We start from the raw sequence: 19,364 nt of genomic DNA, 5'->3' as shown, positions 1-19,364 counted from the left end.
TTGAGTTTGATTCCTAGATTCCGTGGTGGAAGAAGGATCCGATCCCTGAATGTTGTCCTCTAACATCCACCACACTATGTCACACACTCTCTTTCTCACATACACACATACACACACACACGCATACATCACAAATAATATAATAAATAAAATTTAAAAGAGACTGGAATAGTAGTGTCCCACTTCAAAAACAAATTAATAAATTGTATGCCACTCTTAACAGTGTAATGAAGGCACATTTCATTAACTCTGACTCATGAGCAAACCACCCCTTTGTCAAACATGCCCGTGCTGTATATGTTAGCTGCCCATCAGTCATTCGGCCCCCAGCAGGCTCCCACAGCACTGCCCAAGCAGCCCTACACAGAATCCTAATGCTGCTACATGTTTGCTGTCATCCACCTTACTTCAGCTCATTACTGCTAATCTGTTATTAAACCTAATTTGAAAGTTAAACCTTACCAAGGTATTACAATTAGAAAAAAATATAGTTTGGCCAGGAGCTGTTTATGACAGGGAGACACTCTAAGAAGCGTGCTGTTACGTGATCCATGTGAAAACATTATGGGGTGTACTTCCACACTGAGACAGCTCTGATGCCAACAGGTCATGCTCTTACTGGCCACTGTGGCATCTTACTGTTGACAGCACACGACTGTGCACATAGGATATGGTCCTACCTGCCACTTCAGGCATCCACTGAGGATGAAGCATACCCCTCCAGAGAGAAAAGATGTTGAACCTATGTTGCTCCACCCTCCATAAGACAGGAGGTGTGATAACACCATATACATATGTAGATTCATTTAGAGGAAAAAACAAAACAAAACAAAAACAAAAAAACAAGAGGAGAACTAAGCCAGAAGTTAATGCTACTGTTTAATGGAAAGAGGGAAAGTAGAAATGAGGTAGAGAGGAGGGACATAGGAGAATAGGACAGAAAAGAGGAGGGAAGTGTTGGGGCTGGGGAGATGGCTTAGTGGCTGCTCTTGCAGGGGACATGGGTTTGATTCCCAGCATGCATGACAGCTCACAACCATCTGTAATTCTAGTTCTAGGCAATCCAACACTCTCCTGGCTTCCTTGAGCACCAGGTATGCACATGGTGCACAGAAGTACATCCACATACAGACATACATACACTAATAAGATATTAGGAGGAGGAAAAGAAGGAAGAAGAGGAAGAGGAAAAGGGGGAGCAAGAGGAGGGGAGTGGCAGTGCAGACCACATTCTTATTTTAATATTTATTTATTTGTTTTTATGTACGAGTGATCTGTTTTCATACACCTAGAAGAGGGAATCAGATCCCATTAGAGATGGCTGTGAGCCACCATGTGGTTGTTGGGAATTGAACTCAGGACCTCTGGAAGAGCAGCCACTGCTCTTAACCACTGGGCCATCTCTCCAGCCCCAGGAGCACATTCTTAAAGATGAATGGTCTGAGTCTAGTTCCAGTCCTTAGAACAGCAGAAATGCTTCAATAAACCAGGGAACCCAACACAAAATGCAAGTGGTGAATCATTCTATGGTAAATTGAAAACAAAATCACATTACAGGACACAGGAAAGAAAAAAATATCCCCAAGAAATGCAGTTATGGATGATTGTGAGCCAGCATGTGGGTTCTGGGAGCTGAACCAAGGTCTCTGAAAGACCACGTGCTCTGAACTACTGACCTATCTCTCCAGCCCCAATATACTCCTCCCCTGCTTCCTTTTTTCTTAACAGTTTAAACATTACTGGTAAAACTGTTATCTTGATTCCCTTTCACCACCATCCCTTACTCTCTGGAAAGTCTCGACTCTACTCTAAACTCCACTTTGTGAGTTCACTCGTGTGAGAGTAAACAGTTACCATTTCTTGGCATTAGTACTTTCAATTTTCTTGAAGGCTTAAAAAAACAGTATAACAATCACTTATTTTATAGGCACCACTTGCTGCTCTTTTAGAGGCTTTCTACTTTCTCTCTCCATATAACAGACCATGTATTAGCAACGTGAAGATGAAGACAAGGTGTATTTGCTATCTCTCACATGTTTACTTATATTTCTGGCCCACTATTACAGGCTAGATTCCTGAGGCCAGAGTTACCACTCCTCAAAACAGGGAGCACACCACTGCCCTGACACTCACCACAGGGAGGTGGCTGTGAGGGCCAGCTGCAGAAGTCACACTAACCCAAACCCAGGGGTGGAGATCAGTTATCCTTAAGATTTGAATACAAAATTCAAATTACTGTTGTTGTTATTGTCAAGGCTACCTTGTTGAGACAAGGTTTCACAAAAACCACACAGGCCTGGAATTCACCATGAAGAATGACCTTGAACCTCCCAAGTGCTGAGATTAAAGACGAGAACCACAAAGCCAGCCCACAGTCTCAAACTTTTGAAGAGATTCTGCAGCTTATATCTCAGATAGCCACAGGGAGATCTCTACATTCTACCAGTGATTTCAGAGGAGGGAAATGTACTGGTAAAGAGGAAAAAAATAAATAAATGAAATCTGTTCAACTTTCCTTTTTCTCTGTGAAGTTAAGAATAAGAACATTTACATGTTTCTCTGTCATTTCAAACGGACATCTAAGGCAAAAAATGTGAACCAGATGACTAATTGCTCTTAATATCCTCAGAGGCTGTGCTCAGGTGCATTTTGTTTTGTTTTGTTTTGTTTTGTTTTGTTTTGTTTTTCAGTGCTGAAGATTAAACCCAGGACCTCATGCATGCTAGGCAAGCCACTGAGCTATAGCCTCAACCCACCCACAGCTTTTAATTATCCTTCTGGTGACCTGATGCTCTGGTGACCTGAGCATCCTGTTGAGTTTTGAAATGTTTTCTCTCTGTGTTTCTTTTAAACCTACATTGATATTAACAAATCTATCCCATTTTTCATCAGGTTAATCTTGCAATTTCTCCCCTTTCTTTGAGACAGGGTCTCAGCACGCAGACCTGGCTGACCTGGAATTCATTCTTTTGAGAAACAATTTTTTCTATGAAAGGTAATTAGCCTGGCAAGGACTCGGATCTCCTAACCCTTCATCATCCCCTTTGTGCAGATCAGAAAATCAAGTCAAATTGTGAAGTCACACTCCCTCCAATGGATGAGACAGACCAACTATATAAGGCACAGAAAACAGACTCCATCTCAGCCAAGTGTGCTTGCTAGACTCTGTGGGACTTGGTGATCCTTTTTCCAAGAAGAATTGCCTGGCCAAGCTAATTTTGCTTTGCTCATATGTCCCTTGTGCAACACTGAGATTATTACTTGTTTTTAACACTGTGTAGACCAGGCTGGCCAAGAACTCAAGAGATCTGCTTACTTCTACTGCCTCCTGGGTACTGGGATAAAAGGTGTTCACCACCATGTCCGACCCTGGCAGTTTCTTCTTCACAAGGCTTTACCTTCTTTCTTGATATTGTGTGTGTATAAACCACATATCACATACTACATAAGGTTATAAGGTATTTATCTTGAAAGCAGCAAGTAAATGGATTTTGGTTTTCTAGTGTTACAGTCTTTGGTTTTTATATGAAACGCCACCTCAAGCACAGTATAACCGGGAAATTAAGAGGACATAGAGCAGGAAAGAGGTCTGGCCACAGGCTCTGGCTGAGAAGCAATAATTCCAGCACAATTATCAACACTTGCTGCAAAGGCTGCTGACAGCGACAAAACTGCTTTTATATATATATGTATTTTTCCTTTTTGGTGTTTGTGGTATATGTGTATATATCCAAGTCTTTCACACACAGTAGTAATAGTAATACGAAAAGAGCACATTAAGTCAGAAAGGAGCCACGCCTAAAGGTCTAAGTCCATGTGACTCTCAAGAGTGGCCTTTCTTCTCTCCTGGACATTATCTGGGAACTTCAAACAAATCTGAACCTTTATTTACACTAAAGACATCCTAACTTCTCTGCAGCCCCATGACCTAGGATTTACCTTATCAGCTGTGACTCCATCTAAAGTGCCTAACACTGAAAAGAAAATAGCACTTATCGAGCCTCCAAAATATGACTTCAGAAAGCCATGAAAAACAATGTGTGACTAGCCCCAGACACTCAAGCCCAACTGTCTCCTGAGAATCCCACAGCAAACCCGGCCGGGTAATGTACTCTCTTACACGTCTCTTTCCTATTAACCCTGCATTTAAAGCTGTTTAAATATCTCAACAAACTCTGCTTCAGACCGGCTTCTGATGCAAAGTAAAGCAGTGAGAGAGACGGTTGGATGGTAAAGTATAGTACAAGCATGAGGCCCACACATAAATGCTGGGCAGAGGGGCAAAGAGACTGCTCAGGTCAGGTCACATGCCACCAAGCCTGTTCCACACACCCTAACACACAATTAATTAACTTTTAAAAACTGGGCTGGCATAATGGCTCTCCTGTAATCGCAGAGCCTGGGAGGGAGAGACCTAGGGCAGTATGGTTAGCTAGACTAGCTAACTAGGTTCAGGAAGATGCCTTACCTCAGTAAAGAAAGTCAACAACAAGACATCAAGCATGTATCTCCAACCTATACACACATGTACACTTGCACATATACACATGCACCCATAGCGCGCGCGCACGCACACACACACACACACACACACACACACACACACACACACACGCAGCAGGGGACCTGCAACTCAGGCATCAATCCACCAGTGCTAACAACAGCACCCAGTTTTTAATTTTAGCTGTGTTTGTGTGATGCACATTTTCTGTTGTTTGTTCATTCTGATTTTTTGAGACAGGGTCTCTCTATACAGCCCTGGCTGTTCTGGAACTCACTATGTAGACCAGGCTGGCCTCAAACTCACAGGGATCCACCTGCCTCTGCGTCTATGCACCATTACACCCAGCTATGTGATCCTCGGTGGTTAATTTTATATGTCAGCTCAACTGAACGACGTGGTGTCTCAATAACAGGTACACTTCTGGGTGTGTGTACGCGCTCTCTCAAGAAGAGAGCAGCATTTAAAACGGCAGACCAGTGTGGGTGAGCACCACACAATCTGCTGAGGGCTGGGAGGGAACGAAAGGCAAGGGGAAAGGCTTCACCGCCTGTCCTGAGAGACTGTCCCTGTGGTTGCTGGACCTTTGGGTCTAGACCAGGACTTACAGTACTGGTTCCTTCAGTCCTCTGTATTTTGGGCTAGACTGGAACCAACCCACAGGCTTCGCTGTTGCTCAAGCTTACAGATGGTAGGTTTGGGTCTCCAGGACACATCATAGTAAATCTTTCCACTCCCTTTGCTTCCCCTCCTCTCTTTCGTTTCTCTAGAGAGCCCTGGATCATACAGATGTTAGACAACAAAGCAGAGGCTGCTTTAACAAATACCTATAGCTGCGGATGCAGCTTTGGAATTGGACTGGGTGATGGCAGGGGCTAGAAGTTTGGAGGTCCATGCTGGGGAAAACCAACACTGTCATGAATGTACCTTTAAAGATGATTCAAGTTACAGCTCGGAAACTAAAAACCTGAGGAAAAAGGCTCCGTCTTCTCTGGGGTACTTACCTGTCCCTAATAAGATGTTGACACAAAGGAGGATACAAGGATAATTCTAGGAAGTCCTAGATGGAAATAAGAAACATATTACTGGACAATGGAAGGAGGCCAGCTTTGTGACAGAGGGAAAAGACCTTGGTTTAAGTGTATTCATATTTTACTGTTTTGTACACGATAGAACTGAAGAATAATGAAACTGATTATTTAGCTGAAGCTATTTCTAAGTAAAATGTCATTGCTAAAACTCTTCTTGACTGATTATGGTAAAATTCAAGACAAATATGACTCAAAGGCACAATTGTTAAGCAAAAAAGAAAAAAAAAGCAGAAGCAGAACTTTAAAAGAATTGACTATTTCTCAGCCCATCCATACTGCAAACTGAGAAAGGCAAAGGCATTCTGGAGAAAACACTGAGGCCCAGCATCTGTTTGGCAAAGAAATTAGAATAGGTTATTAGACCTGGCTATCCTGGCAGGAAAACCAATCAGTATGAGGGGAGGGGATAAAAATGGCTACCAACTTCTGAGATTTCATAGAGCAGAGACATTTGGTAAGAACATACACCATTCTTCAGAGCAAGGCAAGAATGCCTCCAAAGATAGTTCTCACACCACAAGACCCGACTCCTCACTTTCAGAAAGGAAGACTAAGACTGACTCACTTTCACTAGGCTAGGTGGCCTTTATGCAAGCCAGGCGGACATGGATACCCAGCATCCTAGGGTCACAGTCCTTCCTAAGCAGGAAAGAGAGCCAGGACAGGGTCTCTACCTCAGTAGATCTGGGAAGTGGAACTTGATTATTATAGTCTTTTTTTTTTTTATATCTTACTTTGTGTTTGGGTACACGCATAGGCGTTCATGTCATGGTGTACGAATGGAGGTTACAGGATAACTAGCAGGAGTCAGTTCTCACCTCCCACCCAGGCCCCAGGACTCAAATTCTGCTTGTCAGGCACAATGGCAAGCACCTTTACCCACTGAGCCACCTCCATGGCTTAAGCTATCTTTTTTCTTTTTATATTTTTTTAATTCTTGGTATGTGTATGTAGGGGGTTGTTCCTTTTACAACATGTGTGTGTAAGTCAGCTCTCTCATTCTCCCTCCATGTAGGTCCCCAAGGATCAAATGCAGATCCTCGTGCTTGTGTGCAGCCTCCTTTATCCTCTGAGCCATCTTGTCAAGCCATAAACAGCCTTTTTACTATTAATGCCCATACAATTCACTAAGGAAAACAACTGGAGCTCAAGGAAAATGGGTTCATGCCAGAAAAATGAATGAAGAGTACAGCGTGTAGGAGGCGAGCTGGCTAGCTCTGCCACCAAAGAAAAAATAAGCTGTGTGCTTCGTCAACAACTGCAGGGTCTCAGAGCCAGGAGCACAATCTTGCGACTGCATCAGGCACTGCTCTGAGGTAAAGAGGAACCATCTGGACCAAGGAGACCAAGTTCAAAGAAAGGGATGGGGCACTTGGCACCCTGGGAAAAGGAGGGACAGGAGGAAAACAGAAAAGAGCACTCTGATTGCCTGATCACTGAATGTCAACTAGTTGCCTGCTTCCAGAACACAGCTAAACATATCAGACGCTGACTTTACATTTTCCTGGTCTGTGTGTCCAGAGGACAGCCCAGAAAATTGGCTCTTCCCCAAAGTGGGTTCAGAGACAGAACTCGGGTCATCAGGCTTGGAAGCAGCAGCCTTTACCTACTGAGCCATTTTTAAACTGGCCCCAAATTCCTTAAAAATTAACCAGGAACCTACTTACTGGTAAAAATGTTACATGTGGATAAAATAAATAATCCTGAGACCCTTGTGAAAAGAAAAATAAACGTAAGAAGCTGTATTTAAAGAACGTTTTAGGTCATCTATATTTTATAGACACGCTGTACTACAAATAATGCTACTGTTTCAAGGGAAATGTCCTAAAGAAACTTTAGGATAAGGAGTAATCACCTACAAATACCGAAACAGATCTGTTTGGGTTTTTGTTTTTGTTTGCTGTGGCAGAGGTGGAGCTCAGGGCCATGCACATGTCCACTAAGCACATGCTCTCCTCTGAGCTACATTCTCAGCCCTAGCCCTGGCTAGTTTTGTTTGTTGACATTTACATATATATATGTCTGTATGTGTTTATTTAGTGTGTAAGCATGTGTCATCAGCCCTATTTTTTGTTTCCCTTTTTAATGAGTTTTCTTTTTCTTTAATGTATGCCTTGACTCCATGTGTATCTGTGCACTATAGGGGTGCAATGCCTAAGGAGGCTGGAAGGGGATATCAGATCCCCGAAACTGGAGCTGTAAATGGTTGTTAGCTGCCATGTGGGTACTGGGGACTAAACCTGGGTTCTCTGTGACAGCACCAGGTACTCTTAACCAATAAGCCATATCCCAAGACCCTTGAGTTTTTATTGTTGCTGTTTGTTTGTTTGTTTTTGAAACAGGGTCTTACTATGTAGCTCTGGCTGTCCTGGAACTCACTATGTAGACAAGGCTGGCCTCTAATTCACAGAGATCTACCTACCTATACCTCCTGAGTGCTAGAATTAAACATGCGTGCCACGACCCCTGACCCTTGTCTTTATTTTCAGTTAAAATAAATTGGGGCTGGGAAGAAGGTTCAAAAGGGAAAGGCACTTGCCATCAACGCTGATGACTTCCACATGGTAGGAAAGAAGTGCCGGCTCCCACAGGTGTCTTCCACACAGTTCACAGGCCCACACAACAGGGGAAGTTGTTCTGAGTCAGGGTCTCTGTGTAGCCACCACTGGCTCACTCATTATATAGCTCAGGCTAGCCCTGAACTCATGATCCTCCTGCTTCTATATCCCAATTACTAAAATTACAGGGTTTTGCCTTAACACCCAGCTTTAATGATTCTGAGGCCCTTTATCGAGCTACAAATTATACACCATTAAACGTGCCCATTTAGGAAGTGGTGAGATGACTCAACAGTGGTTGCACCTGCCACCACGCCTGACATGAGTCCTGAAACCCACTCACATGGTGAAAGGAGGTAACCCACACCTGAACTCTGTCCTCTGACCTCAGGACATGTGCTATGGCACACATGCAGGCATGCACACTCGTGCACACAGGAACACACACGCACAAACATACAAATTAATTAATTAAATGTAAAAAAATAAAGGTGAAAGCATAAGAACTGTAAGTTTTAAAATGAAAATAAATTTTAAAATATTTAAAAATATAGCACTCAGAGGGCAGAGGCGGGTGGATCTCTGTGAATCTGATGCCAGCCTCATCGACATATTGAGTTTCTGGCCACCCAGGGACTCAGAGTGAGACCTAGTCTCAAGCAACAAACAAAAACCAGCCACTTGTAAATGATCTTAATGAATTTATGGTTTTTAAACTTTCATCACAATCACAATCCAGATTTTTTTGTTTGTTGCTATTATTATTATTTCTTTTGTTTGTCTTTAGGACAGGCTCTTCTGCAGTCTAGACCAGCCTTGAACTTGCTTTGTAGAAGGCCACCTTGAATTTCTGAGCCACACCCCCCTCCAGTGCTGAGCTCACAGAAACGGGCCAGCACAACCAGTTCTCCCACATGTGTTACTAACAGGGCTGGTTAGTGGTTATCCCCACTCGGCACTGTGCAGTGCACCGGCTGAGGGTGTGTCTCTGTACATCGCACGGTTACCTCTGCACAGCAGAGGGCTATGGTTCTTCACCAGTCTCATATTTTGCAACTATTTGTTCCTTCTTCACCTGCCTAAGGCAATCTAGAATCCTATCTGATTGGCTTTAGTAAGGGATTGACGACCAATGGCTGGGCAGAGAGGGAAGGCGGATCTTCCGGGAAGGGAAAGGGACAATGGGAGAAAATCAGACGCGGAACATTCACCAATGTGACACTGAGAGAAACAGACTGAGAGAGAGGTAAAGAACTAGCTATGTGGTGGGTCATGGGCTAGAACAGTCGGAATATATTACTATTTAATGATTCTGTGTCTCCTGTGTCTTTAACTGCTAGTGGGCCCAAGAAAGTCCCACTACAATGTTCACAGACGTGAGACTCACTTTCAAACTGGATTGCTGTGGTGGTGTGAGTAAGGAGGACCCCCACAGGCTCATCATACATTTGAATGCTTGGTCTTCAAGGAGCAGCATTACTTGAGATTAGGAGTGTGGCCTTGCTGGAGGAAGTGTGTCATTGGGGATGGGCTTTGAGGTTTCAAAAGCTGAATCCAAGCCCAACGCCTCTCTCTTCCTGCTGCCTGGGCATCCAGGCAGCAGGAACTCTCAGTTAGTCTCCAGCACCATGATGCCTGCCTGCAGCCATGCTCCCTGCCATGATGAAAATGGTCTAACGTGAAACTGTACGCAAACCCCAATTAAGTGCTTTATTTTGTAAGCACTGCCATGGTCACGGTACCTATTCACAGCAGTAGAACACTGGCCAAAACAAGTACTATCTAAAGTGCTGTCCTAGAATCCAGGCCTCCATGGAGCTGAGAGCTCTGCATATCTCCTACCTCTAGGGCCCTTGTGGAATACAGTTTTCCAATGGCTTTATAGGCAAGAACTGAAGTAATGCCAATGACACTCAATTTATTCAATGTTAATGCATATGAAACATTTCTTGTCATTGGTCCTATAACAAGGAAGCCCTCTATATAATGAAGACTACAGTCAGTTTTAAAATCATGTTATATTTTATCATCTTAATAATTGAGATATATTCACCATTTCCAAACTAGGGAAAAAGAGATGGTGAATACCATTTTAATGAATGAGATCTTTGTAAGTGAATTCTGTCTGTGATTGTTCAGTACTATGAGAAGTAATTCATTCAATTACTAAACAAAGGAACTTGCCAAAATACAATTTTCAAATTATTTCTGATATTTCATGCAATATTTATCTTTGCTAATGAATCTCTGTACTTTTTATCCGTAGTTAATTCTTGCCTTAATCAAGCTTATCTTCTTGGTCTTCAAAATATATTTTAACTTGAAGAGCTTTTGTGACTCATTTTTTTTTAATTTTTTTCTTATCAGTTACATTTTATTAACTCTGTATCCCAGCCGTGTCCCGATCCCTCATTCCCTCCCAGTCCCTCCCTCCCTCCCTCCCTCCCTCCCTCATCTCCACTGTGCCCCTTTCCAAGTCCACTGATAGGGGGGTACCTCCTCCCCATTCATCTGATCCTGTTTTATCAGGTATCTTCAGGACTGGCTGCAAAGCCCTCCTCTGTGGCCTAACAGGACTGCTCCTCCCTTCAGGGGTGGGGAGACCAAAGAGCCAGTCATTGAGTTCCTGTTAGAAATAGTCCTTGTTCCCCTCACTTTGGGAAACCAATTGCTTACTGAGCTACCACAGGCTACATCTGAGTGGAGGTTCTAGGTTATATCCATACATGGTCCTTGGTTGAATGTCAGTCTCAGAAAAGACCCTGTGCCCAGATATATTTGGTCCTTGTGGAGCTCCTATCCTTTCCCCATCAGACTAACTCCCCTTCTTTCTTATGATTCCCTGTACTCTGCCAAAGGTTTGGTCATGAGTCTTTGCTTTGAAAACACTGCTAGTTAGAGTCTTTCAGATGCGCTCAGTAGACTCCTGTCATACGTTCAATGCACATCCCATCTGTCTTTCTAATTGTGACTCATTTTAAATCTCCAACCTAAAACAATCTTTTCATAGATGTTTGCATGAAGACATAACTGTATTCCAACTATTCTACAGAAAATAAATGATAAAAAAAACACCCATCACAAGCCAGGCAGTGATGGTGCACAATTTTTAATCCTGGCACTTGGGAGGCAAAGACAAATGGATCTCTGAGTTCAAGGCCAGCCTGGTCTACAGAGTGAGTTCCAGGACAGCCAGGAGAAACCCTGTCAAAAAAAAAAAAAAAAGCAGCAAATAAACCATCCATCACATACATTCTGCACAGTTGCTTACCCTGCCATGAACCATCCCTCCTCTCATTCCCTTGCCTCTTTACCCTTCCATTGCCTTTTCCATTAGCCTCTGTCTTATACACTCATTTTTCTGATATTAATTCATACAAAGACGCCTTCCATCCCGGGACTCAAGCATATCCAGTCAGCACACAGCACCCATACACGCTCTATGGGTAGGTAATTAATATATGCTATTGGTTGAAGTCTACGATGTTACAAGTTTCAAGTTTTGTTCATTCTACAGCCTCCAGTGCCAACCACAGTCCTTGGCACACAGTAGGCACACCAAAAATATCTATTAAATCAATAAGCACCCACTGAATATTTTTGAATAGCCTTTACTATGGGCCAGTACACAGAGATACTCTCAGTAAAACCATAATAGCACTCCAGCCTCTATCTTTCTGGAGCTCATCATACATAAAGTTGGCAGATAAATAAATAAACAAACAATCAACATATAATTATAGTAAGAATTTCACTGTAGTTTTTACTCTCTCACGGACACTACAATGAATAGAAGTATTTTGTTTTTAAAATGTTTTTAAATTTTTACTGATGTGTACATCTCTCTGTCTCTATGTCTGTATGAGTGTATGCCTTGTGTGTGACAGTGGCCTAGGAGGCCAAAAGAAGGGTATCAAATGCCCCAGAGCTGGAGTTATGGGCAGTGGTGAGCTGTCTAACATGGGTGCTGGGAACTCAGGTTTCTGCAAAAGCAGCAAGCACTTTTAATGGCTGAGCCATCTTTCCAGCCCCCAATAAAAACATTTTTCATTGTGCTTCACTTATCCTTAATGTACCAAGAACACGCACATTCCTTCTGTCTGTCTGCTGTTCATCCTAGCAGTAAATCTCAACTGGTCAACCCAAAGCCAGACATTCAGACCCTCAGAGATACAGTACGCTAAACCCTGAAGGTACATTGCCTGTAAGAAGAGCACTCAAATGAAAAACAAACGAACAGTTCTACATGGATAGGTAGGTATGTAGCCGCCAAGGCTCATAGAACGATTTTTGTTGAGTGAGTGGGAGAACAGCTGAGCCTGGTGGCTCACATCTTTAATCTCAGGGCTCAGGAGGCAGGGGTAGGTGCACCTCTTTAGTCTGAACTCATATATGAAGAATATAGTTAAGTTTAGGCCACCCAGGGATACATAATGAGACCTTGCCCCTCACCTTCCTCCCTCCCAAACAAAAGCACAACTGAACACATTTTAAATTTTTTTCATATGTTACTACTAAAAACTTTTTTTTTTTTGCAGACTCACAATAGTTTCTGGTGACTTGTTATTTTCACCTCAGTTTCAGTAAATATTAACTTAAGAAAAACATTCCAAGTATACTTCTCTTTTTCAAAACTGTATACGTAGGTGGTCCTATAGTAGGCTATCTCTTAGGTTCTTCAAAGGAAAAACAAGAAGAAATCCAAGCAAAGCGGACATAGTGCCATGTGTCTACACAATACCAGCACTCAGGAGGCTGAGGCAAGAGAATTACAAGCTCAACTCCACCTTGTATGACAGTTGCAAGCCAGATGAATAACGTAGCAAGACCAAACACAAAAGAAAGAGAGAGAGAGGGAGGGAGGGAGGATGGGAGAGAAAGGGAGGAAGAAGGAAGAAGACAATGAGAAAAAATAGTTACACTTGGTGCTTACGACTCTCAGGACTCAGCCTGTCCACCTGCTTTGGAGGCATGGCCATCTGGCAACTGACGCCGACATAGAGACCTGACCCGAGATCAGCACGTGATCTTCCAGGTCTGGTCTACCTCTTCACTGCCTAGCCAGTCACATCCGAAAACCCAAGCCACAGAGGCAGCTGGGACTGGAGAGAATCCCTGGCAATGCTTTGTAATTACTGCCTCTACTGGACATTAGGTTCTTGCTGTGGGCCGAGCCATTTCTTCTACTCGAGTCTTGACCTTGGAATGTGACCGTATTTGGAGACAATCTCTAAGAAGGAATTACATTAAAATGAATTCACTAGGGTGGACTTTAATCCAGTATAACTGGTTTACTTATTACTTTTTAAAAGATTTTGTTGTTTTTAGTTACGCAGGGTATGTATCTGTACATGTGAAGAGCAATGCCCAAAAAGGCCAGAAGCACTGCATTCTCTGGAGCCGCTGCCACAGGCTGTTGACAGCCACCTGACACGGGCGCTGGAAATGTAACTCAGAAGCAGTGTGTGCTCTTAACTGCTAAGCCACCTCTCCAGCCCCACAACTAGTATGTTACAAGAACATTTAAACACACAATGGTACAAAGGAAGGAAGCCCAAGTGAAGGCAGGGATCGCAGCATCTATAAGCCAAGGAAAGAGGTCTTGGAAGACACCAGTCCTGTCGACTCTTTAGTCTCCAGAATTATAGGAAGATGAAATTCTGTTGCTTAATGCCTTCCCCAGCCTGTGACACTCCGCTCTGGCTGTACTAACACAATAGTGTAGTTCTAAAAATCACGACAGCCTGCTATATTCCAGAGTCCAGAGTTGAGTGACAATCATGAGCAGCAGCACAGCTCACCCACGCCGTGTTTTAGACTGACAATGACATCTGTTCAAATAAAATCATGTTCCCATCACATGAGGCAAGAACAGAAATGCATGCATTAATATGTAGAGAATCAGAGTAGGAGGAAACAGGAGGGAAGGAGAGCTTACGTACAGATGTTTTATTCCCCTCATTTCCTACCCCCATAGGATAAGATGTTCTCATAGGAAAAAAAAATGCCCCCAAAATACCTGCTCAATTCTGACACACCAGGAACATAGCTCCTTCCAGCCAGTCTGACTCTAAGCAAGAGAAAGAGGGGATGAGGCAGCCTATGGGGAAGAGGATGAAAGGGAAGAGGAGAGAAGGATGGACCTTCCAAGGCGAGCAGCTGGGGGTGGAGCAGCCCAGAGAAGAAAAGGCTATTGGGGTGTGGGTGAGGGGAGAAAGAGCAACAGAGGGCCCCAGAAGATCGCCATCTACTTCTCCCTTGGTTCCCATCTTTCCAAACCAAACCTGTTAAGTGAACATGACAAGGACCAGATAAGAACAGTGAATAATTAAGAGACTTGTTCTGCCCATCTTTTTCCTTTTTATATTTTCTTTCCCTAGTTCACTCTCCTCCCAACTCCTTCTTCCAAAACATCCTGTGTTACTAGTTCTCACAATGCCTACACACAAACAGGGCCAACCAGACAAGTAGACCTTGCACAAGAAAAGTTCAGGGGCACTAACTTCAGTTTGGCCAGTGGTGATGAAAGACAACTTGGGGCTGTCTACCAAGGCCACTCCCTGCTTCTCTGACTCTCCCTCACCTGGGAAAGGTGCCCCATGATGCACTCTGGACTAGGTGACTTGGCCAAGCAGGACCAACAAACCTCTGCTCTACTGTGTGAACCCTCTCTATGCAGTCTTTTTGATTGCTAGTCATTCTCCACTGGTTACAAGGAGCCCCAGAGTAGGCTTGAAGGATGAGAATACCATCTTCAGAGTAGAATTATTTTCCTACATATACTAGGGCTGGAGTTGGGCCTAGAGTGCTTGTCTAACATGCATGAAGCTCTAGACTCCTCCCCAGCACCACCTGGACTTGGTATGCTGGTGCACACCTGTCATCTCATCTCAGGAGGGAGGAAGATCAGAAGTTCAAGGTCATCCTTGGAAGTTTGAGGCCAGCCTGGGCTACATGAGACCTCCATCGCAAAAAAAAAAAGAAAAAAAAATTAAAATCAAAGAGAATAGATGAAGGAGATGTGCAAAGACAAATGGTCGTGAGGGACCTCAACTCCTATAGAACATCCACTTAATTTAGCTTCACTCCCCTGGGTTCTAAAAAAAGATGTTTACTGAACAAGCTGATAGATTTTCTCCGTTAACTTAAGCTCCTAGATTTGTATAATTAAAAGAGCCTTGATAAAATAGTGCCCTATCTAGTAAGACCCTTCAGGTACTATCTCCTTCGGGACTCCCAAAACTAGAACATAATGAGGAAGATTACTCTGCCTCTTGCTTTACAGCTTAAGAAGTAAGGCCCTTGACCTGGGGATTTGTCCTCACCTCCTAGACACTCCCTAAAAAGAAGTCGCCACTCTTCAGGAAAAAGATGAGGACACCAGAATAGAAAGGAAGATCCCAGAAGAGAGGCTCTGTCTGATGAGAGCCGGGAGACGTAGAAAGGCCACATGAAGTAGAAGTACGGTAACCAGGCAAATTCCAAGTGGTAGTACTGCTGGGCTACCCAGCAGGCAGAGGAGCAGAACAGATGAGAATCACCAGCCACAGGAGCCTGGGGGATTGCACACTGTTGCTGTCTTAAACCATTCGGCCTTTAGGACAGCTGATTATGCAACAGATAGTGAAGCTAATAAATAACAATAATAAATATTAACAAATGGAGCTTGACTCTTGGTCCCTGGCTGATTTCAGTGATTTATTCACTGCTCTGAGATATGACTGAAATTAGAGAAAAATATTCAGAAGTTTCATACATGTCATTTACATAATAGAAAATGAATTTTAGCTCAGAACATCCAGCTGTGAAATTATCTTGTCAGTATGTAAATGAATTACAGATATATATGTAAATGTGGACAGGTAAAAGAGTGTTATTAAAATACTTAGCATGGTTACACAATGGTTGATCGCTTTTCTCCTTTGTGTTGAAGTTTTGGGTTTTTTGGGGGGTTGTTTGTTTTTTCATTTTGGATTTTTCTTTTTTTGGGGGGGGGTTCTGAGACAGGGTTTCTCTGTGTAGCCCTGGCTGTACTGGAACTCACTCTGTAGAAGAGACTGACCTCAAACTCAAGAGTTCCACCTGCCTCTGCATTCCCAGTGCTGGGATTAAAGGCCTGCACCACCACCACCTGGCTATGCTGAAGAAGATTTAACTACCAAAGGCAGGATACACAACAGAACTCTGCACAATGTTATTTCTAACAGGAAGGAAGGAAGGAAGGAGGGAAGGAAGGAAAAAGGAAGGAAGGAGGAAGGAAGGAGGGAGGGAGGGGGGAGGAAAGGAAGAACGGAGGAAGGAAAAAAGGAAGGAAGGAAGATTGATTTTAAAATAAGAGAGTAACCAATTAAGAGAAACTTGCCAAAGCAATTTATGCTCTTAAAAAAAATTAAAAGTATGTAAGAAATTTTCATAGTAACATAGCACACAGGCTTGGGTGATGACTCAAAGGGCCATGTGTCTGAATTCACACAAAATCTAGTGGTGATGTATCTGTAATCCCAGTTCTGGGAGGGCAAAAACAAGAGGACCTTGGAGCCCACTAGCCAGCCAGTCCACCTGAATCCATTAGCTCCAGTGAGACCCTGAGCCCTATCTAAAAAAAGTAAAATGAAGAGCATGAGGAACATAGCTACCCAACATTGACCTCCGGCCTCGACACACATGTATGCATACACACCCACACAAACACATACATACACCTCACACAGAGAGATTTAATAATTGCAAAAAAATAATTTAATGAAATGTATATAAAAACCTCCAAAATATAAATATTAGCACATACTGCTTAGAAATATCTATCGAATAAAAGCAGTAGTTTTGAAGGTGGTAACACAACTCCGGAGCTGGTTGTCTTGAAGGGAAGGACGCACTTATTGAAAATGGCAGCGACAGCTCTGAAGTCACCAGTCCTGTCTCGCTTCTTAGTCTGGATAAGAGATAAATATGTGCACTTTACACACCCCATACTATTTACTTGTGATAAGCAGGCCCTTATATTTATTTAAAAACTTATAATAAGAAACACAATTTAAAATACAACCAAGGAATCTAGCAAAAGAAAATTAAAAATTGTCTCCAGCAATATGTTGTTGTAATTCACAAAACCGACCTAGCGCTTAAACACCCAACAATCTTATTTTCAACTTAAAAACGACAGTGTTAGGAGCTCACGCCTATAGTCCCAGAACCTGGAAGGCTGTGGCAGGAAGACCACCCTAAGTTCAAAATAAACCTGGACTACAAAATGAGCCCCGTCACACAAAGAAAAGACCAAGGCCATCGACATGCAACTGTGGGTACACACAAGCCTGAAGACCGGAGTTCCACCCCCGGAACCCACAGCAGAAAGAGAATACCAACCCCCAGAATTGTTCTGGAGCCTCTACACTGGACTGTGGCACCCATGCCAACTGTCCCCCCCACACGCACACACACACAAATAGACATGTACTCACAATAATCATAAAGGAAAGAAAATAAATGAACAAAAGTCACAACAGGCATACTACAGAGGTGTAACTGACTTCAGAGGCAGGCACACAGCAACAATGCCAAAGCCTCCAGTAGTTCATGATCATACTAAAATTTTTATCAGGCAAGCCGGGAGTAATGGTACATGCCTGTAAACCCAGAATTCAGCAGGCACAGACAAGGGATATCAAGTTGAAGGTCAACCTGGATTATATTGCAAGCTCCAGGCCAGCCTGGGCTAGGATGAGACCCTGTCTCTGAAAAACAAATAAAGGAGGTGGAATGATGACTTGGTGGTTGCGAGTGCTCCCTGCTCTTCCGGTTCCCAGCACCCACAGCTTCTGCCAGTGGCTCACATCCCTGCCTCTCAGTGCAGCCACCAGAGGATCAGCACTCTCTTCTGGCCGCTTTGGGCACCACTATGTATGAGTACGCGGCACAGACACATACTCACATCCCTGGGAGCAGGTGTCTGCTTCCCGGGTGAGGACCAGGTGAATGACTCAGACTTTCCATCCATTTGTCCGTCTTGGACAGAGGTCCCAGAAAGTACCACACCACACACTAGAAGACCAATCTCTTCTCCGGCAGAAGTTACTGACACAGGTCTAGGCAGCTGACCCAGAGCCAGCCCATCCCAGTGGCCATCTGCCCACTTTTCCAGCTAAGGTGTTCCTACCTACCCTCATGTCCGTGCATTTCTCTACCTTCTCTTAACAGAACCTACTGCCACACCCAGGCACTACACAGGGACTGCAGTGGTCACACATTCCTCCCTTCTAAACTGTAAGTTCTGGGCAGGAAAGGGGTCAGTTTGGGCTCACAGTTGTGTTAGGCCAATTAGCACAATTCCTGGCACAAAGAAGGAATTTTGTGAATAAAAAATTTTTTTTCCCGAAAGAACAAAACAATTGTAATGTCATGTCATCTTTTCTCAAAAAGCTTCATTTTCATTTCATTAAACTTAAATAGAAACAAACTTGCTTTGAGAAGACCCAAAATTACAACATTAGAACAAAAAATCCACATGCAACTTTGGAAAGGATGTCACAGAATATCCTGTTAAATTTTACCAGTGTAAGGAGTCTATAAAAACATACCTGAATGAAGTTGAATTTTCCCAATAACTCCTTCTACCAATCCCAAACAAATGGGGTTCCAGGCAAGAAGCAGATCAGTGGCTAAAATAAAATAAGCAATTGTGAGAACATATTCACCAGAAAAAAAATGTAAAACTATCTTTTGCAGCATATTTTAAAATATTTTTAAAAATTTTTAAATATTTTGGGGGATCAACACCCCCCAAAAAGCAGTTATAAACATTCCCCACAGAACACATTACCAAAAAGTAATCCATGGCAAAGCATTAGCTCTGAGGCCTCTGTAAGACCCTGGACACTAGCGTAGTTATGGGGTAAGAACAAACTTGAGGCACTCCACTGAGCGGAGGGAAGGGGCTGCTACATCACAAAGAGGGCAAGCAGAACTTGTCTCTGGACCCAACTGTCCTGGGTCCAAAGACAAGGCCTGAGAGTGGCCCTGTCCATTTATCAGCTCACACTCTGAAAAACACTTTTCCCCAAAGTCCCACACTACTAGACAAAGGAATCCAGAGAGCCACTTTCCTTGTACATGACTTCTCGGACAAAACCAATGGGGGCTGCCCACCTACTGGGTGTCACGGGGTGCTGCGCCCCTCACCTGAACCACAGAACAGACTGCAGCTGTTAATACTGC

The 19,364-nt window shown here is 43.4% G+C and overlaps 1 protein-coding gene across 4 annotated transcripts in view; it reads right to left on the bottom strand.

Moving 5' to 3' along the window:
- Inpp5f (inositol polyphosphate-5-phosphatase F) overlaps positions 1-19,364 on the bottom strand; it is an 88,442-nt gene that overhangs the window by 47,168 nt on the left and 21,910 nt on the right. For 3 of the 4 annotated variants that reach the window (XM_060380863.1, XM_021655430.2, XM_060380856.1), the window contains exon 2: positions 18,728-18,808. The exons of the other annotated variant lie outside the window; for it this stretch is intronic. In XM_060380863.1, the coding sequence (XP_060236846.1) occupies positions 18,728-18,808 (81 nt within the window). The remainder of the gene's footprint in view (positions 1-18,727; positions 18,809-19,364) is intronic. 4 annotated transcript variants of the gene reach the window in all.

The sequence above is a fragment of the Meriones unguiculatus genome, chromosome 1, assembly GCF_030254825.1.
Source record: "Meriones unguiculatus strain TT.TT164.6M chromosome 1, Bangor_MerUng_6.1, whole genome shotgun sequence".
Lineage (NCBI taxonomy): Eukaryota > Metazoa > Chordata > Mammalia > Rodentia > Muridae > Meriones > Meriones unguiculatus.
The sequence above is the reverse complement of the archived record's forward strand: the minus strand, read 5'-3'. Positions and strand labels throughout refer to the sequence as shown.